Genomic DNA, 22,760 nt, shown 5'->3' on the forward strand with positions numbered 1-22,760 from the left:
ATCTAGGGTCATGCCACTCTGAACGTGTCCAATCTCATCTGATCTCGGAAGCTAAGCAGGATTGGGCCTGGTTAGTACCTGGATGGGAGACCACTTAGGAATACCAGGTGCTGTAGACATAAAAAGAATAAATAAATAGTATAAATAAATAAATCAATCTAGTAACACCAGACTCCTGCTTAAAAACCTCTGTTGACTTCCTATTATTCAAAAGAATAAGATTTAAACTCCCTTTTAATACCCTAAATGGCACTATATGATCTGGTTCCTGCCTACCTCCTAACATCATGTCATGCTACTGTCCCCCAAGTTTGTTACATTTCAACATACTATTCCTAAAACACACTAAGATTGTTTCCATTTCAAAGCCTTTGTGTTTGCTATTTCCTCTGTCAGGCTCCTAAAGCCACCTGCTCCTTTCATAAAACAGGTTTCATTTCCAAACCTGCCCCCCACTCTTCCACCCTCTATCTCTCAGCAGTCCTACTGGCTCTGCCTCCAAAGTATATTCCACATCCTACCACTTCTTTCCATCTTGACCATTACAGCCTTGGTGCATAATGACCTTCTAACTGATCACCCTGTTACCACTCTTGCTCACTGTAATGGGTATATACCAGGGCTCATGGACTATCAGGGAGCTCCAACAAACTCTCCAGTCCCTTTGGAACTATGTGGAGTCACGTCACTAGTTATACTTAGTGAAAATTTTAAGTGACATGTGTCATGACTGGATTTGAGCTCTACTTTTCTTTCTATAAATAGGCAACCACAAGACCTGGATACATTATTCACTACTTGTAGAAAGCAGTACAGAGTTGCCAGATAGGGAATTTCATAGGAGCTATCTTAGACTTTGTGTGCTTCCAGTGTATCCCAGAAATTTTGGTATGTTGTTTTTTCATTTTTGTTCAGTTCAAAATATTTTTTAATTTTTCTCGAGACTTCCTTTTCGACCCATGGATTAATTAGAAGTGTATTGTTTTCAAGTATTTGGAGATTCTCCTATTTCCTTTCTGTTATTAATTTATAGGTTAATTGTATCATGATCAGAGAATATATTCTATGTAATTTTAATTTTTTTATAATTTCAATTTTTTTAATTGGTTATGGTTTCTTTTATAATCTAGAATATGCACATGTTTCATGTGCACTTAAAAATAATGTGTATTGGGTGGCATTTCTAGAAATGTCAATTAGATTCAGTTGGTTGATGATCAGTTCTGCTTTTTCTTTCTGATTATCTGTCTACTCATTCTATGAATTGAGAGATGAGTTTTGACAACTCCAACTAACATTTTGAATTTGTCTCTTTCTTCTTTTAGTTCTGCCCATTTTTGCTTCATGTATTTTGAAGCTCTGTTCTTAGGTTCACATCATTTAGGATTGTTAGGTCTTCCTGGGGAATCGATCCTTTATCTTTACATAATGTCCCTTTTTATCACTGGTAATTTTTAAATTTTGAATTCTACTTTGTCTAATATGAACATAATCAGTAACTCTGGCTTTCTTTTTTTGATGTTTTTTTTTTTTCCTACAGCTGTGCCAAGAGTTTTAAAAATTGTAAAAAATGCATAACAAAATTTACCATCTTAACTATTTTTAATTGTACAGTTCAGTAGTGTTAAGTATATTCACATTGTTGTGCAAGAGCTCTCTAAAAATTTTTCATCATATAAAACTGAAATTCTGTACCCATTGAACAATTCCCCACTTATTCCTCTCCCAGGCCCCTGGTGACCATCATTCTACTTTGTTTCTATAGATTTGACGACTTAAATACCTACTCCAGCTTTCTATTGATAGTGTCTGTATGATAAACATTTTTCATCCTTTACTTTTTTATAAAAATATAAGTTTATCGAGTTATATTTTATACGATATAATTTACCCAATTAAAGTGTGTGATTCAAAGATTTTTAGTATATTCACAGATATGTGCAACCATCGCCACTATCTAATTTTAGAATATTTTCATCACCCCCCCCAAAAAGAACCCTATATTAATTAATAACTATTTCTCCTTTCTCCTAGCCCCAGGCCACCACTAATCTTTCTGCTTGTATGCATTTACCTATCCTGGTCATTTCACATAAATGGAAACATGCAATCTGTGCATGGCCTTTTGTGACCAGCTTTTTTCACTTAGCATACTCTTTTTCACATTTTATCCATGTTGTAGCATGTACCAATAATTCATTACTTTTTTAATAGATAAATATTCTATGGTATGGATTTAGCATAGTCTCTTGTTGACAGACAGACACCTGGACTGTTTCCACTTTTTGACTCATATGAACATATAATAGTAAGGAACATTAAGGGATAAGTTTTTTGTCTACATGTTTTCAGTTCTCTTAACTATATACCTAAGAGTGGAGTTGCTAGGTCATATGGTTAACTTTATGTTTAACATTTTGATGTTTAACCATTTTCTAAAATGGCTACATTGTTTTACATTTCCAATAGTATTATGTGAGAGTTTCCATTTCTCCATATCCTCACCTACTCTTGTTATTGTTCATCTTGCTTATAGCCATCCTAGAAGGTATGAGAGGTGGTGTCTCATTGTGGTTTTGACTTTCATTTCCCTAATGACTAATGATGTGAAGCATCTTTTCATGTACTTATTGGTCATTTGTATACCTTCTTTGAAAAAATGCTTATTCAGATTATTTGCCCATTTTTTAATTAGGTTGTCTTTTTATTCTTGAGTTGTAAAAGTTCTTTATATAGTCTAGATACAAGCCCCTTATCAAATACATGATTTGTAATTTTCCTTCCATTTTGTTCATTGTCTTTTCATTTTCTCGATAGTGTCCTTTGAAGTGCAAAAATTCTAAATTTTTATAAAATCCACCTTACCCAATTTTTCTCTATGCTTGTGCTTTTGGCTTTGTATCTTAGAAGGTTTTAATTATCCCGAGATTATAAAAATCTACTCCTGTTTTCATCTAACAGTTTTATAGTTTTAGATTTTACATTTAAGTCTATGATCCAATTTGAATTACTTTTGTGTATGGTCTAAGGAAAGGGTCCAACTTCAATCTTTTGCATGTGAATATCCAGTTGTACCAGTACCATTTGTTGAAGTAACTACTTTTCCCTCACTGAATTGTCTTGGCATCCTTGTTCAAATCAATTGACCATAATGTGAGGTTCATCTTACCTTCTAGACAGCTTATAGCCGATTCATGTTTTTTTATTATCCATTGTAACACTATCTCCTAATTATTGTTTATAACATTTACATTTAATGCAGTTGTTTATATGTTTGGATTTAGATGTAAAAATCTAAAAAATAATATTTAAGCCCTTATGATTTGTGTTATTATAGGGATTCCATAAGAAACATTTTAGAAGACATTTGCTATTATAATTTCACTTAGTTAATTCAGAAATTTAGGAAGTTTAAGTTTTGAAGAGTTTACCCATTGTATATAGAATACAATATTGTATTATTATTAATTTTATGTAATAAAATCAGGAGAAGACATAGAGTTGTCTCTATTTTTTAATTTTTTTATTGAGATATAATTGACATGTAACATTGTATTAGTTTTTAGGTATACAATATAATGATTAAGATATGTGTATACTGCAAAATGATCACTACAATAAGTTCAGTAAACATCCATCACCACACATAATTACAAACTTTTTTCTTGTGATGAGAACTTTTAAGATCTACTCTCTTAGCAACTTTTTTTTTTACAGTCGAAAAGACAAGTTTTATTAGAAAGGAAAGTACACTTCCAGAAGTGGAAGTGGGCCTGAGCAAGAGAAGTGTAGCTCAAAAGGCTCTTAGCAACTTTCAAATACAATTCACCCTTGAAAAACATGGGTTGAAAATCCACATATAACTTTTGACTCCCCAAAACTTAACTACTAATAGCCTACTATTGACTATTTTTGATAAAATAGTAAACACATATTTTGTATGTTATATGTATTATATACCGTATTCTTACAATAAAGCTAGAGAGAAGAAAATGTTATTAAGAAAAACATAAGCAAGAGAAAATACATTATAGTACTGTATATACTTATTGAAAAAAAATCCTCATATAAGTGGACCTGTGTAGTTCAAATGCCAGTTGTTCAAAGGTCAAATATATATAATACAGTGTTGTTAATTATAGTCACTTGTACTTTTTGACCCACTTCACCCATCCCCCACATACCCTTGCCTCTGCCAACCACCAATTTGTCCTCTGTATCTCTAATTTCAGTTTTTTTTTTTTAGATTCCACACATAAGTATGATCATACAACATTTGTCTTTCTGTGTCTGGCTTATTTCACTTAGCATAATGCCTCAAGTTCCATCCATATTGTTGCAAATGGCAAGATATCATTCTACTTATGGCTGAATAGTATTCCATTGTGTGGATGTGTCCATATATATGCGTATATATGTACACATATATACATATATATGTATATATATCACAGTTATATATGTGTGTGTGTGTGTGTGTGTGTGTGCATGTGTGTGTGTGTGTACACATATACAATCAATCACAGCTTTTCTATCTATTCATCTGTTGATGGATACTGATGTTTCCATGTCTTGGCTATTGTAAATAATACTGCAGTGGACAAGGGGTGGACATAGAGCCGTCTTTAAGTCAGTATTATTAACTCATTCTGGTTATCCAAGGATTCATCTATTTATCAGAAATATTACACGAACCTTTTTAAATGCCATTTTAAACCTCGTATTTCAGAACCAGATGTTAAAGAATCTTTAAAACATGCTTCAAAGTTTCTATCTCATATTAACAGACTATTATTTACATGCACTTGTTCACATTTTAAAAACAAAATAAATGCAGTTTATTAAATTTTCTTTCTTGCAGACATTTTGAAAGATTATTTGGGCTAGAATAATTCTAGAGTGAGTATAAAATATATATATTTTTAAATCAAGTAATCTACAATTTCCCAAGTGAGGGGAAAAGAGGAGGAAAACAGAAAAAAAAATTAAAAAGGGGAGAGGATCTGGTTTTAGGCAACTGAGAAATTATCTCTGTAAAGTCCTAATTCTCTTCCTTCTGCAAGGATAGTGGAGAAAGTTTAGATGCAGAAAAACTCATTGCAGTTGATTTTAAAATACTCAGGCACAATCTACAGACATGCTGCCCTGAACGTGCCTGATCCCTTCTGATCTTAGAAGATAAGCAGCATTGGGCCCGGTTAGTACTTGGATGGGAGACCACCTAGGAATACCAGGTGCTATAGGTGTTAAAAAAAATACTCAGGCCTTTCACAATTATTTTAAGTAAATTTTTATTTTTGAAATAATATTAGAGTAAATTTGCAAGGATAGTACAGAGAGGTCCTCAATAACTCTCACTTATTTTCCCCTATAGTTAAAATCTTACATAACTGTGGCACATTTGTCAAAATTAAGACTGTAACAATGGGACAGTACTATTAACTAAACTTGAGACTCTAATCAGATTTCAGTAATATCCATTTTCCATTCCAGGATCCAGTTTAAGACAGCACATTTCATTCCGTTATCATGTCACCTTAGTTTCCTCTGGTCTGTTATAGTTTCTTAGTTTTTCCTTGTTTTTCATCATTTTGATAGTTTTGAGGAGTACTGATCAGATATTTTATAGAATGCCCCCCATTTTTGGTTTACGTGATATTTTTCATGTTTAAACTGGGTTATAGGTTTTTGGAAAGAATACCACAGAGGCGAAGTGCCCTTCCCATCACGTCCTATCAGGAAGTATATGAGATCAGTATAACTTATCATTGGTGATATTAATCTTGACCACCTGGCCAAGGTAGTGTTTACATGTTTCTCCACTGTAAAGTCACTCCACTTCCCGCTTTCCACACTCCACTCTTTGAGAGTTAGTCTTTAAGCCCAGCCACAAGGGGGAGAGGAATTAAGTTCTACCTCCTGAAGCAGGGTGGTGTACTATATTAAGCTGAATAGTGGTCCCCAAAGGTACCTATATTCTGACCTTCTGTCAATGTTATCTTTTATGTCAAAAGGGATTTTACAGATGTAGTTAAACTGAGTATCTTGAGGGGATGAATATCCTGGATTATCCAGGCCCTAAATAATTAATCACAGAGATCCTTATAAGAGTAATGTCAAAACTGAGAGATAGTGATATGACAAAGGAAGCAGAGATTGGAGTGCTGTGGCCAGAAACCAAGAAAACAAAAGAAGACAAGATATGGTTTTAAAGCCAAATTTTACACGAGGACACCAAGTTTGATCAAAATCCCCAAATCCCTGGAAATGAGTAGTAAACGAGAGTAATTTTTTACGTGTTAGATTGGCAATAACTATGAAAATCAATTATATCTAGTGACGGTGAGTATGTGGGGACGTAAATAACTGTTAGGAATATAAATTACCCTCACTTTAAGGGAAAATAATCTGATAATACATCTTAAAATTTTCAATGTGTGCATTCTTTGACAAAGCAATCCCATCTTTAGAAATTCATTTTAAAAAGTAAAAGCACAAGTTCTTAAAGATAAATGTAGAAGGATGTATATTGCAGCATTCATTATATTAATTATAATGCTAGTATTTTATTTTTAATTTGGTGCAAGATGGTGTTTATTATCATACTTTCTTCTATACATTTTATTTCTCCACATAGTTAATCCATCTGCAAATCTTATCTCCATCACCTCCAAAATTTATTCTAGATTCTACTATTACTGTTTAGTAGTTTTGTCTACTACTCTCTGCCAACATTATTTTTCCTGGTCAATAAATATAGGTCAGTATATAATATTTTTTATATTATAAATTATATAATATTTCTACTTTGGATATACTAAAAATTATTTAAATATTCTATCATTGCTTTAAATCTCTTGCTATTATAATTAATAGGTAGTATCAATTACAGTAGTGTTTACTTTTAATTTTAAAAAGGATTGCATAAATTCATGCTGACAAACAATATTTATAATTTTTCCTGCAATCACTGGATTACTCTGGTTTTATTGGCAAGAGTTATCAGGTGAAAACTATCCCTAGACGAACATTGGAGGAAATATTCTTCAGTATTTTGTACATATAAAGATAATGTTAGCATTGTAACTTAATTGCTGTCTAAAGCAATGTTCTCTCTTTGTTGTAAAATTATCTCTTTCAAGGAATACTTTGTGAACCTTGGTTTTAAGACTTCAGGATTCATGGTTATGTAATTAGATAAATGAATTTTAAACATTACTCAACATTGAAGACACTTGCTATTTTTATTTTCTATAACATGAAGTCTATCATCTCCTTAACCATATTTAATTTCCATTCTTAGAACTTCTTTAGCTCTGCTTTTTTTCTTAAGATCAGAATCACAGGCAGCATTCTGGTGATGATTCATGGTCTAGTACAGTTTACAAAACTCTTTCCTCACTAGCTAGGTTCAGCATTTTGGTGGCTGCCTTGACCACAGTACATCATTTGGGTGATGTCTTCATTACTTGTGGGCATTGAAATCATCTGCCACTTTTTTCACTAATACTCTTCTCTATGATGGCAAAAGGAAAAGGGCAACTCCCCCTGCCCCCCCCAAAAAACCCCAAGGAATTTCCAGAGGACTATCTTCATTATTCTGTTATCGTTAGAAGGGTAACGTTTGTACAATAGTTTATAATTTACAAGAACCTTTACATATTTCATGAGACCTCAAAACAACCTTTGAGGCAAGCAGGATCATGCTCACTTTACAGATGAAGATAATTTAGAAAATAGCCAGAAATTACATTTCTGGGATCTGAATCCTCTGCGCTTCACATTATATTATACTGCTTTCCACCACAACTAATCAGGGACTCAGGTTGTTGTTGTTCTTTTTGTTGTTGTTGTTTTCCTCAAAACCATTTCCCTTGCACTAGTTCCCTTTGGAATAGCAGCCTTTCTGCTTTTACTCTCAGCGTTATCGTCAAACTCACGAATTCACTATGCTATTTATAATTTATGAGTTCTTCTAAAGTGCGAAGCAGCACCAAGGTAGCAAATAATCATTGGTAATGTTTACACTTGTCAATGCTTAACACAGAAAAACATTACTGTTTTACCTCACGTAAAACATCAGTGGTATATAGTGTGCGTGTTCTGTTGGGGATGCCTGAGGAAATGGCTGTGAACCAACATAATGCCAAATTAAGTAACTTGAACTTTATCTTGTTCAAGTTCTCATTTCTTCTGTTGAGTTTCCTCTGATGAGCACAAAATGCAAGATCTGTTCTAACTTCTTTTTCTTATAGTTGATGTTGGCTGTACTCTCCAGAGCCTATTGCTCTCTTAGCTGCTGCGCCTTAATGCTTTCTTTTTCAGTCTTCCAGGATTCTGCTCTTTCCTGGAAACGCTGGTCCGCTGGACAGTCGGGGAGAGAGTTCCCAAGCTTCCAAGCCATTCTTATTTAGTGCCTTAGGTCACTAATGTACTTCTCTCTGGCTGTCCCTGAAATGCTTCGGCCTGCATTAGCTCACCCTAATTTACCGATCCCCAGCTTCTCCTGACCGTTTCTCGAGCGCTCTTCAGTTCAGTCTGTATTTGCTCTGAGAAGCTCAGCCCGAGGTAGCAGTCTCTGTGATTCGTCGTGTTTACCAGTCCATTCCAAGACCTCAGTTCTTGGCACTTCAAAGAGCTCTTCAGATTTTCTGGGACGAGGTTCTTCCTCATCCCCGACGCGGAGTCTTCACCTTCCTCTCCGAACTGAGCACCAGAAAATCCTCGGATTGCCTACCTCCTCCTCCTACTTAATCTTCCGCTCCGGGACCTACCCCAAAACGCGTTCGAAGCCTGCGCATGCGGACTCGGCGGCCGCCACCCAGACTCCCCGCCCGCCCGCCGCGGCAGTTTGGAGGTCCCTGACAGTTCTACCGCGGGCGGACGCAGTCTCGTCTCGTGCTTCCACGTTATCCTATCAGAGACGGGGCGGGGTGATGACTTCCGCAGCCTATCAGCGCGAACCACGACCCCGGAGAGTCCAGTAGGAGAGGGGCCAGGGAGAAGGCGATTGGACGATGGCGAAACTTGGGGCGTAGCGTCCCCCGGGCCCCGCCCACCGCTGCCTTCCTCTGCTGGGTGCCAGCTGCTGCTTAGGCCTGAACGAGAGCGGACTGCGGGCGGGCGCAGCTGCATTTAGACAGCCAGCGGGGGCTGGTGGGCCCCGCACCCTTGCTTCTCACCGCCGCGCCCTCGGAATGGTGGCCCTCGGCTCTGTGACTAGCCGACTGGGCTCGGTGTTCCCCTTCCTACTGGTCCTGGTGGACCTGCAGTACGAAGGTGAGTCCTGCCCATACCTGGCGAGAGGAGCGGGTTCCGGAGTCCGGCACCCCCGGCGCTTTCTTGCCAGAGTCCAGGCGCGAGTCTTCGGGCGATCTGGACGGTGGGGCGAGAGCCGGGGACTCCGCGGCCGGGCCTGGGCCTGAGCTCGCCCAGTTCCGGGTTTGTCTGGGGAAGAGTTGCCGGGATCGGCGGGCACGGGGCCGGGTCGGCAGGTTTGGAGTGAGGAGCCGGGCCAAAGGGGTGCAATGAGGCTGTGGGAGCGGGGCACCGGGCAGCGACTTTTGGAGCGTCATGGAACGCAGAGCCTTGGGCAGCCGTGGGGTCCGGCTTCGCTTGGGACCACCTGCTTGGCGACTGGGGACACTGTTGGTCAGTGGTGCTGGGAGGAGGCGGTAAAGGTCGCCAAAGGGGAGGCTTCTTTGACGTTAGAGTTCCGGGGGTTGGGGGAGGAAGTATATCCGCCTGAATGAAGAGAAGGGGACAGTGTTGACTTTTAAGAGTAACATTATTGTACTCTAGGTCTTGTATAGAAGTTGTTGGGTTGGTGCGTTAAGGAGACGGTGTTGACATTCAAGCGCCCGGAGGGAAAAAGCACTAAGTTTGTTGATATTACAACTTTCAGCATGGTGTCATTTAATTTCGGGCTGGCTTTCCTTTTACGAGTTTTCTGGGGTGGGTGGTGGGGAAGGTCCCCCTAAAAAGATACGAATTTTTAAATTTCACTTAAGTCCTACATATTGGATTGTTAGTTGCTCTAACTGAATAGCGAAAATAGAGGGCTGTCCTATCTTAGGTATCAGCGGAAGGAGTAAGAACTCTGAAAGTGCCAATTGAACTAATGCTCCTAGCTTGGTTACTGTGCAAAATAATAGAGTATAATGACATATCTCAAGCACTGATCTATTTTTATCCCCCTGAAAAGGGCTAGTAATCAAGGAGGTAAAATTAAACTTTTTAATATGAGACTTAATATTAGAGGGAGTGAGTTGCTGAAGTGAGAATTGTTTCTGGTAAAATTTCCTCAAATTCTAAACTTAAAAAAGTAAAACTCCAACTTTGAGACCTCATTAATGGCAAGTTTTTCTTGTTGTTTTTTGGTTCCCTAGTGACTGTGTGTGTGTGTGTGTGTGTGTGTGCGCGCGTGTGTGCGTGTGTGTGCGCGCGCGCACGTATTATAAAATCAAAGTTTAGAACATATTATTACAACATTGGGACAGAATTTGACAGACTGCTCCAGAAAATCTAGGGAATTTGAATATGAATGCCTGGACCACATTAATATGGGTCATGTGTTTCAGTTCTTTTGCATTTTCTAATGGTAACCTCCTCCTCCCCAAATGGAGCAGTTATGTCCAGTTACCACTAATGATTTATTTTGTCCTCTTAACAGTAAGTTGCCTATGTTTTGTTTAATGCCAATTATTTTTTTTTAACGTACAAAGGTACACACTTTTGTATGATTTGCTTTTCCACTAGTTTTTGGGCTACCTTTTTAGAATTTCTGTTCTGTATTGGATTTTGTAGGACTCTTAACACTTCATTTCCATCCTGTGGTATTTTCCATAAGAAAAACCTCATTAGAGAGCTTTTCTGTGTAGGAGGCATTGATGATACTTCTCAGGAGTGCCAGAGTGAGAGCTCTCTTCTTTAGGAGCGTTGCCTGTATAAAGTAGCCGAGACTTGGTACGGGAGGTAGGGAAGAAAAGAAAAAGATCTCATTTATTGAAGGTCTTCTGTGTGCCAGGCACCTTTCTGAATGATCTCTTATTCATGGAGGTATGTGATATTATTCCTACTTTACAGATGAGGGAACTGAGGCTCCAAGAGTTTAATTAACTTGTGTAAGGTCATATAGCTCTTAACTCTTAAGTGCCTTAGGTTGAACTGAATTTATTTGGCTCTAAAGTTCATCTTGTGTGCAAGCTGGAGACACAAGTGGTTGATATCATCATGTAGACCCAATCAACTGTAAGTGGTGGCAGCTGAGAAAAATCAGCATTTTTTTTTTTTTGGTGGTTTGCTACCAGCAGTAATGAACAGAAAGGTGATTTCCTGGCATGTTTAATACAGTGGTTATCAAACTTGTTTGTACATCTTAAATTCAGCCTGGAGGGCTTTTAAAAACAGTACAGGCCTCCTGCCCCCTCCCACAGTTTCTGATTCAGCAGCTCTGGTGGGACATGAAAGTTTGCATTTCTAAAAATAAATCATTGATGAGAATCACTGGCGTAATAAGTTATATAGAGGAGTTAAATTAGGTGTCTGCTATATACTAGATACTAAATTTGGTGATAGTACTCTAAAGATAAAGAAAGAACCTCTGACTTGCATTAGCAAACTGTTAGCTCCTGTTTTTCCAAATAGTTCTGTCTGAGTTCAGCAACCTCAAAGTCCTCCTGGAGGCATTCATGTCTGCATGATTGTGCTACTACACCTGAGGCTTGGAGAAAGAATAGAGGAGAATGGGTGAAAAGAGTGAATGTGAAACAGTTGCATATGATGGAGAGTGTCACCAATAATTAGCTTAGTTGGCCCAGTTTTTTTTTTCTGATTTAAAAATATTCGTCTGTGGTTTTTTTCTTAGGCTTTTCTGTTACTTATAATCCAGAGAAAGAAAATATGTAATAGGTTTATGAATTGAAAGATCAAATCTTTCAGAAAGGCCTTTGAAGGAGGGAAGTCCAAAGCACTAGATTAGGAATAGAATTTTTGGAGCAGAAAGAAAACTTTAGTAGTATCTGCTTTAGTATTCTCATGTTACAGATAAGGAAGCTATTTTAATTCTTTGCTAATGGGTTGTTCTATTTGGTGTCTTGAGTGCCTGGGAACCAACCCTTTTATTTCTTTTTCTTCCTTAGCATGCTACCTGGACTCACTCAGTTTTTCATTATTTCACTGAACTGACCTGACTAAGCTATGTATTTGGCCATAAGGAAAAGAATAGTTGAAAGTCTATAAGTATAAAAGATGGTGATAATTTTTATACAAACCTACTAAAAGTATGTTTTGTCTGCTCTAGGATTTTCTTGACATTATTTAAATAGGGAAAGAATAAATAGAGAAAGTGAATGACTTTCAGTAATTTATATAAACTAAGTATTCTAGCAGATGGTCAGATAACTTCTAGAATTATTCTAAATCCTTTTAATGAAATAGGCTATAGTTAGCAATAGTCTCAGAGGTCCAATTCACTGGACTGGTTAGCCTAGTGAGTGCCTGGAAATGTAGTTTTAATTCTGTGGGTCAGGGAGAGTTGTTCTAAGATGCCCTGTAGTAATTAGGCTTTATTTTTCCATATGAAGTTAATTAATTGTGGTTAACTTTACTTTCTATAGCCATAGTTTTCTTTTGAATAATGTCTAGCAATTAATCTTTGTTTATATGGAAATATCATGGGAACCCAGTCAGCTGCTCTTTAGAACTAAAACATTTCAACCATAGATTTATTTTTCTTTAGAGATCTTTAGAAAGCTGCTTTAATAAAAATTTCTGATGAATTTGTGTCATTTGGAGTTTGGAAGGGGGAGGATTCTCTTTAATCAGTTAGCACAGGCTTACACAGTAGTGCTCTTTGGTGAGGTATACATAGCAAAAAACTCATGGTTTTTCTGGTCGAGTTTACAGACCACTTGGGGGTATAAGACATGCTTTGGGAAGCATCCATGTCCTCTTCCCTCCTTTCTCAGTTTAGATTTAGTGGTCCATCTTGTAGTCACTCCATTGCAAACACCTTTTAATTTCCTTGCCCCTGTATTTTTTGTTTGTTTGTTTGTTTGTTTTACTCACTTGGCAAAATTGAACACCAATTAAATCCAGCTTGGCCAACTTTTTTGTTGTACTTAATTGCTGTACACAGATGGAGACAAATGGAGATAACCTTGCCGACTGGTATCATTTAAGCACATGATCTCAATTTCAAATGCACACTCAATACTGCCAACATTCCTACAGTTCCCTAGTATATCTGTTCTTGAAAATCAGCATTTCAGTCCTTTTCCTCTTTCTTTAAATCTCCAATTTAATCCTTCCTTTACTCTATTCCTTTACTTCATTCTTTTAGACCTTGTCTTTATTAAGAAAATGAAAGAAAGACATCACAGGGCAGTTTTCTTTCCACCACTAAATTCACTAGCCTACTTGTATGTGTACCTACACTGCTACTTTTCTTATATTAAAATGGATAAAGTATCTCTATTCCTGGAAAAATTCAATTCCTATACTTATGTCCTGGATTCCATTTCCTCTCATCTTCTGAAAATATTGCTCCTACAGTTACCGTTTCTCTCTTACGTCATCACTTTCTTCCTCTCTGCTGGATCATTGACATCAGCACTCCAACATGCTTGTAGTGTTTCCATATTAAACTGTCCTTTGATGTTATGTGTCCTTTCAGCTACTGAACTGTATCTTTGCTTCTCTGGACAGCAGAACTTTAGCGTTGTTGGATAGTCTCTTCCTCTATTTCCTCATCTTCTGTTCTCAACACATTGCGCCACTAATATGGCAAAGCCTTACATCTCTGACTCCTATTTGTTTATGCCTCTTTTCATCTTAATTATCCCCGCCATCACTATGTTCCCACCACATCAGTTTCTTTTACTTCTAAATGCCAAGCTCATTTCTAACTAAGGTCTTTATTCTTGCTATTCCCACAGTCTGGGAAGCTCTTCTGAGATCTTGAAATGAGCATTTATGTTTCAGAGAAGCCCGCCTTGACGCGCTATGTAAATAGCACTCTCTCCTTCAGTTAATACTCTTCCTTTACCTTTTTGTATTTTCTTTATAAAATTTAACAGTGTTGAATTATCTTATTTATTTTTTTCTCCTCTAGAATATAAGCTTAATGGAAAAAGCTTGTCTTTGTACCTAAAACATGTTGACATGAAGTGGATGTACAATAAATGTTTTTTAAATAGATGAATGAAGTTGACTGTTTGAGCTGTTTTTTTTTGCATGGTCTCTTCTAAACTTATTTTCCCAGTTGAAATTCCTTGAGCAGGGAACCCCATCACAATATTTATCCCTTGACAGTTAATTGAAGCAGACAGATAATGTCTGTTGAAATTTAGCAAACCTGGTTACAGTTGATTTTATTTTCCTAGATTTTAATGCATTGTTCAGATACACAAAAATACTCAGCCTTTTCTTCTTTTCAGTTTGGCTTTGTAGACTAAACGACTTTTTAGGTCAAGGTGATTGGAAGGAGATGCTTTGGGTTTGCAGCTCATTGTATTTTTATTGAAACTGTTTTGTTGTTGGTCCTCACTCAACTGTGGAATTGCTAAGATAATGAACTTCCTACTCTGTCTTTCTGTGGTCACATTCCACCGTGTTTCTGCCATCTTGTTATATCTTGGATTTAGATCAGGTCTCTTACAGACAGTACTTGTCTTTTTTTGCTTTGTGTTCCTTTCTAGAATGATCTTAGGGATTTCTTCATTTCTTACACTTTAAGTGCTCCAGTCTCAATAACCACCCCTGGACTTGCTACTGCCTTTGTCAGCTGGCCTTAGCTTGACACTTAGTATCTTTGACTACCAGTTCTTGACTTTTTCACTGTGGTTCTTCACATCTTCATTGTGACTCACCACATCATACTTTTAACCCCTCAACTTTAAGTTTCTTAAAATTCGTTATTTTTTGCTCTCCATAACATGACAGATTCTAATACCAAATTCACTGAAAGACTTAGCTACTGCACATTTTTTTCCTGCTCTTTATATTTTGCTGACGTATGCTTATGCTTGTCCGAGAAACTTGTTATTTAATGCTGATTAGAAAATGGCATGCTGTTTCGTTGCCTTACCTCAAAAAATAAGAGACAGCTCTCATTGTCACTTCTCCCACAGTGTGGCAAAGGAATAAATATTATTCATAGCTCAAAAGAGCGTTGAGACATTGAAAAAACAGCCATAATTTACAAATATATATATTTTTACATATTAGTGTCTTTGTGTATCAGTTTGGTCTTTATGTTATTGCATATCTTAGAATTTATAATTCTGAGGAATTATAATATGTTTAAGAGGGAAAATAGTTATATTCATCCAATTATTGCCCAGTTTGTGCAAGATACTGAATTAGGTGATATAAAGAAGAAAAAATAGTTCCTTCTCTCAAACTTGCTTTTGATCTGGGTTGGGGGGTTGCGAAAGGCAGGCAAACTGTGAGGATAATAAGTAGGAGTATAGAAGAGTCTTTTTTTCCCATCCTGTCACTGAAGTAGTTAGGGAAGGTTACACAAAGGAGTTAGCATTTGAGGGCAGAATCCAGAGGGAGAAGTAGAAATTTTCCAGGTGGGCAAGTGGGGAAGGCCTTTTCATGGAACAGCAAGTGCAAAGGGATGTGGCATGAGCACATGGTATGTTCAGGGAAGTACAACCAGTTTATTATGATATAGGAGTATGAAGTAAGAGGTGGGGGGAGTGAGGGATGTTGAAGCTGGACCCACATCATGGGACCTAGTCATGAAGGGTCCTGTTTGCCTTTAGATTTGAAGGAATTTGGATTGAATCTAGCCAGCAATGTGAAAGTGCTGCAGAATTTTTACAGGCATGCGTTTTGGAAGCTCTGGCAGCAGCATGAGGACTGGATTTGGAGGAAAAGCTGAGGGAAGGTCCCAGTTAGGAGGCACACCATCTCTTGCAGGGAGAAAGGGGCCTACACAACCAACCTTAACACTGTGGCAGGTTCTGTTATGGAAATGTGACCAAGGCACACCATAGGGGTAATAATTAATTCTCTCTGGATTATTGGGGTGAGCCACGGAAATTTTTTTAGAGGAAGTGGTACTTATCACATTATTAAATGGAAATTATATTGGATAAAATTGTAGCATAATCAAGATCTGAGTTTTATTCAGAGGGACAGAAAGTCTGGATACCTCTTTTTATCTTAGAAGGCAAAAGAAATTTAGTTTGAAGACTAAGTCAACTTTTGGGGTGACAGTATGACATACTTGTTGGGGGTAGTACCAAATTACTTTATTTGAAGGAATGGTACAAATGAAGGAACTTAAGTGGATGTTTTAGTACAACGTACAGAAAAGATAAAGGTAACCCCAACATGGATGCCCTGCCTCGGTGACCAGGGAAGTCAGTCCCGTGGCAGTGGGAAGCCAGCCTAAGGCTTAGCTCTCCTTGTCAGTGTTTCCTAGGATGTGTTTGTCAAAGAGATAGTCTGGCATGTCAGATTCTGGGGTCTTCATGTTATGCAAGTTGGTTTCATGGCCACCTGATTCTTAGATGGATTTCACTTGCTCATTTCAGTAATGAGTCTCAATAAAGTCAGTGGCCAGTTGGTGCAGTTCCAGTAATGACTGATTTATGCCTTTTTTCAAGTGTAGCACAGGCTTCGTTGCATTTAGCCAGCTTTCCCAGTCATCACAGTTTGGTTTCTTGGTATTCTACAGAATTCAGGATTTAGCCTCCTCATTGGTTCTGCAGCTTCATTAGTTTCTCAGCATGTTTCCTTTCCTCATGACACTGGCGAAGGAAGTATTTAGCAAAGTTCTTCAAAGCCACACCATCAGGGTCAAAGTAGTGAGACATGGATAGGTAGATGTAGGACACATAGAATGCCAGGTTGACCTGGCAGTTAATGGCAGCCCCTGAGTACTGGTAGTAGGTCTAGTGAACCTGCAAGGGGGAGGCAGTAATCATGGTGAGCACTTGAGGACAGGTTGTCCAAGGGCACTGTGAGGAGGTGGCTGATGGCCTGCTGGGTAGGGGATGAGCTCTGGTTCTTTCCAAGCACTATGGAAGTAGGAAGCTATACGACTTGTTGAATGTCTGGCCCAAACATAACTTGACATAGCAGTTCAAAGAACTTTGCATATGTATTTTTGTCTCCCACTAGACTTCAGGTTCAACCTGTGAGGTTGGAGATGATTGTGGCTAAAAGGTTACATGAAATGATGGGTTGAGTGAGTGAAGCATGCAAGCCTTGGTAACTGGCTTAGCCTGGTTTCTGTGGGGAAAAAGATCATGTGCTGCATTGAAAACAAAGCTGGGCTTTAGAATTGAATATTGTTTTGACAGTTACTGTGAGTCTTCAGGCAGACTGGGTAATTTCTTTGATCCTCAGTTATAAAAGTATGAAAATGTTTATAGGGTTATGAAAATTCAGTGAAATAGAAACACTGCAAGTATCCAGCACATAATAGGTTCTTAATTCCTTCTGTGTTACATCTTTCCTGTTATACATTTTCATGGCTGGATCAGGAAAGCATTTTTACTAATTGTTTATCTTATATCCATATTTCCTCCCTCCTCAAACAATCTGAACTCCTCTATTCAGTACACCGATCTCATCTTTCCTTTGAGAAATGCAATAGGGAAATGTTTGAAATCTTCATGTTATTTTGAAGATCTCCCCCTCCCCGCCTTTTGAGAACATACATGCCCCGAAATTAATTGTATCTTCTGTAATAGGCTGGATCATTCTGTAGTTTGCACACAACACTTTCATCATTTTTATTTGATTCCTAGTTCATTCAGTAGAATAATTTTACCATGGTTTCTGTACACATGTTTCTTTCTACATGAGTAATGCATAATCTTTTCTATTTTCCATTAGAAACTATAAATGTTAATGGAAATATAGTTTATATTCGAAATTATCTTTAAAAATCAAATGAATTATCTTTAACTGTTTCTCCACCCCTAATCCCTTAAAGCAATTTAATAAAAATCTTTATTTATGAAAAATTTTCACACATTTATAAAAGTGGGGAATTGTATAATGAACTCCCATGTATTCATCTCCTAGCTTTAACAATTACCAATTCTTGACTGATCTTCTTTCATCTAAAAACTTGTGGATTATTTCAAAACATATTAGAGGTGCTATCATTTCATTTATAAATATTTTAGTACCTATAGAAGGTAAGACTGTTGTAAATTTTAGAATCTATATCACCTATAGTTCCTGAAGTATCTATCTGATTATAATGCTATACCTTTGAAATATAGTTTAACATAAATAGTTAAGGCAGGTTTATTTTGCTTTTCTTTCCTGACCTAATTGGCTGCTTAATTGGAAAACAGATATCTATAGTGTTTGCAGATATTCTTTAAGAGTTTTCTATTGCAGGTGATTATTTAATCAGCAACATCCTTAACAAAACACATTCCTCAGTCTGTTAATTTTTTTATTAGTAGTACATGAATACATTCTTACCAGAAAAAGTTAAACAACTCAGAAATACATCTCACATCTTCTTTTTCAAGCATAAATGAAATCAGAATATATATACTGTAATGCAGCTTGCTATCCTTAGTTTACACAGCACTACGGTTCTTTCCATTTTTGTCTGCCTCCAATCTCTTCCACACTGCAGGCTAGTGATCTTTTTAAAACGTAAATCAGGTAGTCAGTTCCTTGCTAAAGTCCATTCTAATGATTTCTCTTTGCACTTAGAAATAAAGTAGAAATTTCTTACTATGGTCCGCAAGGCCCAGTATGATCTATCTTGCCTACATCCTCTATTCTTAACATGCTGGAGGCCTGTCCATTTCTTGTAGTTGAACTTGGTCCTGCCTAAGCCCTTTGCACTTGTTTTGTACTCTTTGCCTGGTCATATTTTGACATGCTGGAGGCTTCTTGTCAGCTTGTCATCAGAACTCCACCCCCAATCTGTGCCTTAACTCAAACATTATCTTATTAGGGATAATGACCCTTTGTATTAAGTATGCCTCTTCCTTTCCTCTGGCAGTTCGTCATGCATGGCACTTATAAATGATCTTGTTTTTTCTTTTTCTCCACTGCTAGAGCTGCCAATGCATAGATACTTTTTTTTTTTTTAATGGATGTCGTATCCTTTTGAGTCTGTAAGAATGTCAGTTATATTCATTTTTAGATTTTTTTTTATTTGCTCCACTATTTTTCTCCTCAATTCTCTTATTTGTTATTAGTTATTTGAAGATGGATTTTATGATCATCTTTGTATTTCAGAATTGCTAAGTGTCATTCTTTGAATGCAGATTGTGAGAAAAGGCTAATTTCCAGGCTGGGGGCTGGGACATCCCCAGGGTTCCTTCCTTCTCCTTGTATCAGGGTTTGGAGCACTCAGACAACTGCAGCCATCTCCATGGCACACTTCCCCTGGGAGGGTACTCAGATGTGATTTTGCCCATCAATCCAATCCTGTCCTTTTTATATTTTGAGTGTTTTTCTAAAATTTGTCTTTCTGATGGCCCACTTCTTCTTAAAAAAAAAAAGAAAATTGTTTTCTGGCAAGGTTATATAGTTCTCTGTGTAACTTCTGTCATTTCTAGAATTCGAGTATGTTGGGAGGTAGGCTCATGTACACAGTTGGTTGCCCTAGTCCCCTAGTCCCTGTGGTCCAGATTCTTCAAAAAAAAAATTTTTTTTTTTTTTTGTGTGTGAGAGGTAACTTTTATCAGCCAGTTTTCTCTTCATTGAAAGGATTTAAATTTTTTAAAAACTTGATTTTGGAAAATCTTAAAAATGTACCAAAGTATAGAGAATAGTATCATTGTACCACTGTGTACTGTCACCCCGCTTCAAAAATTATCAGTTTATGGCCAGTCTGGTTTCACCTATACTTTCATCCTCCCCTCTAAGATTATTTTGAAGTCAGTCCTATGCCTCATAATATATATTCTGTAAATACATCAATACGTTGCATAGACTTCAATGTAATGCTAGAAGGCAGCCTGTCTCTCTCCAGTCAGTGATTGGGAACCCTGCAGGCTTGAGAGTTCCCATCAATGGCTGAAGCCTGCAGGATTTTCTTCATTGCCCCTTTGGAGGAGACTACCCTGTTCATATCTCTTAAGGCCACAGTTTTACATATATTCAGTAACTCTTTTTAAATGAAATTCAGTTACCATGATCTTCATTATGAAAAGCAGTTTATATTTCTGGATATGATATGGATGGAGCTACAGGTGACCCTCATTATATGATTATAATGAGTTTCTAAATCTATATTGCATACTGAATTTTCACAGAGCAGGAGCCTATTTTCTCATTTTAAATGGGAAAAATGTTTTCCCAGCCCATCGAAAACCCCTAACTAATTTCTCCAAATGTTACTCACACACTCTTAAATAGGCAACCATTCTTACATTGTTGCCCAAAACAAATAGGGCTCTGCAGGACCCTAAGTTTTTGAGGCTATCAAGTTAAAGTTTCCTCCTTCCCTCCCTCCTTTTTTCCTCCTTCCTTTCTTATATGGGAGTGTCCAACAGGCAGCCAAAGTAATAAGACACAACACAGAAACTGCAGGCCAGGAATACCAAACACTGAAAAACCTACTTTTTTAGTAGGGCACAATGCAGATAAATAAATTCATTTAGTTTTTTGCTTATATTAGATGAAATAGAACTTCAGTTGCTTTTGATGTAGTCATACTAAAATGGCAGGCAGTTCCTCGAATAGTTGCTGAGGATCCTCCTGGACTCCTTTCTTCACTTGGCTTCCGTATCCAGACAGTAGACACAAGTCATGTGTAGACTTTTTTCTCTCTTACATTTCTCTAAGCAGTCTATTTTTCTCTATTTTTCACTGCTACTACTCCACCATCAAGTCATCCTAAAGTTGCCTGGATTATTGTAACAGATACCTTATTGGTTTCCCTCTTCCCTTCTGGCTGTTTACTATAATCACCTGGAATTTAAGGTGACTCTACACAATGTAAATATATATGTATACATCTTACTGTTAAAATGTATAGCTGAAACTTACCAGATTTTGTTAACCAATGTCACCATAACAAATTAATTAAAAAAAAAAAAAAACGATATAAGAGCCAACTTTAATTTAGAATAGTTTCATCACCCCCCAAATTCCCTCGTGCTGTGCCTTTATAGGCAAATCCTTTCTCCTACTCTTAACCCCTGGCAACCTCTCATCTGTTTTCTGTCCATATAATTTTGCCTTTTCCAGAATGTCATATAAATGGAATCATTCAGTATATAGCTGTTTGTGTCTGACTTCTTTTACTGAGCACAATGCATTTGAGATTCATCCATGTTATTGTGTTGGCATGACATTTAAACAAAAGAGTGGTGAGAGAGATGAGTACTGTGGGGAGCTGCAAAGTCCTGTGTAAGTACAGAGGCAGGAGTGTTTGCTTCCGACTCAAGGAATTAGGAGAGATTTCATGGTGAAAGTAACATCTATGCAGGGCCTTGAGAGAGAGGTGGGGTTTTTCTAGGTACATATGGTGAGGGAAGATATTTCAGTAAAGGATATAGCAGGAACAAAAGCTCAGAGTCAGGAAAGAGCAAAGGGGATTTGGAGAACACTATTTCAGTTTGGCTAGAGCACAAGAGGAGGAGTGGGTGGTGGGACAGAAAAGGAAGGTTTAGGGCTTTGTGGTCCTCGAATATCACATTTAGGAATTTGGTCTTGATTCGTTAGGCAGTGGATAGCCATTGCAGGCTTTTTATTCAGGAGAATAATAGTTCTGCCTGCATCTAATTCTGCTGCCCTGTCTGAGCTGAAGGATACTGCTCTCTGTCCAACTGGGTATACAAAGATGACTCTTAAAACAAAGCAACAAATGACATCTAAATATATCAAAAGCATAGCAAGGGTATATAATATCTGTACTACCGGTACATATATATATATGTACCAGTATATATACGCTAGAAAATGTATTCATGAAATGACTGAATCCAATACCTACCAAAGGCTCTCCTATCTCTCCATTCATTTGTATTTTCTCAATTCTCTCTATGGTCAAAGTATCCTGGATCCTATTTTCCTAGTTCTCCGTAGAAACATCTGCACTGGGGTAACTAAGAATTAATGTTAGGGCTTCTGTCTTAGCATATAGGCAAAAAAAAATTCCAGTTGAACAGCATTTCTTTTTTTTGTAAGACCAAACTAGTGATATTAATCAAAGTCCTATGTAGAAAGAACTCATTCCTATTTCGGATGCTTATAGACATTTCACCACAGAGGATATACAGATGGCAAATAAGCACATGAAAAAATATTCAACATCATTAACCATTAGGGAAATGCACATTAGCACCACAGTGTGATATCACTGCATACCTACCAGAATGGCTAACAAATAAAATCATAAAATAAAAATAAGAAAAATAACACCAAGTTATGGCAAGAATGTGGAGAAACTGGATTGCATATATATATATATATACAGTGTCGATGGGAATGTAAAATGGTACAGCCAATCTAGAAATCAGTCTGGCAGTTTCTTACAAAACTAAACATACAACTACCATATGACTCAGCAATTTCAGTCATGAGTATTTATCCCAGATAAATGAAAAGTTACATTCACTAACAGCTGTATATAAATGTTCATAACAGCTTCATTCATAATTGCCAAAAACTAGAGATAACCCTGTTAGGTGAATGGGTGAACAAACTGTGATACATCTGTACCATGGAATACTAATTACAAATAGGAAAGAATGAACTATGAATATATGCAACAATCTGGATGAATTGCCAGAGAATTATACTGACTGAAA

The 22,760-nt window shown here is 37.2% G+C and overlaps 1 protein-coding gene and 3 pseudogenes across 4 annotated transcripts in view; 3 read left to right on the top strand and 1 right to left on the bottom strand.

Moving 5' to 3' along the window:
* Positions 1-119, top strand: LOC111736703 (annotated as a pseudogene).
* Positions 120-5,127: 5,008 nt separating this feature from the next.
* On the top strand, positions 5,128-5,246 carry LOC111736654 (annotated as a pseudogene).
* Positions 5,247-9,064: 3,818 nt separating this feature from the next.
* DNAJC3 (DnaJ heat shock protein family (Hsp40) member C3) overlaps positions 9,065-22,760 on the top strand; it is an 87,811-nt gene continuing 74,115 nt past the window's right edge. For 2 of the 4 annotated variants that reach the window (XM_011355498.2, XM_011355500.2), the window contains exon 1: positions 9,066-9,279. In XM_011355498.2, coding sequence (XP_011353800.1) covers positions 9,198-9,279 — 82 coding nt within the window. In that variant the 5' untranslated portion in view covers positions 9,066-9,197. Of the gene's footprint in view, positions 9,280-22,760 lie in introns of all 4 variants that reach the window. The other 2 variants (XM_023528009.1, XM_011355499.2) reach the window with 2 other exon arrangements.
* Positions 16,253-16,943, bottom strand: LOC111736648 (annotated as a pseudogene).

The sequence above is a fragment of the Pteropus vampyrus genome, unplaced genomic scaffold (assembly GCF_000151845.1).
Source record: "Pteropus vampyrus isolate Shadow unplaced genomic scaffold, Pvam_2.0 Scaffold21, whole genome shotgun sequence".
Taxonomy (NCBI): Eukaryota; Metazoa; Chordata; class Mammalia; order Chiroptera; family Pteropodidae; genus Pteropus; species Pteropus vampyrus.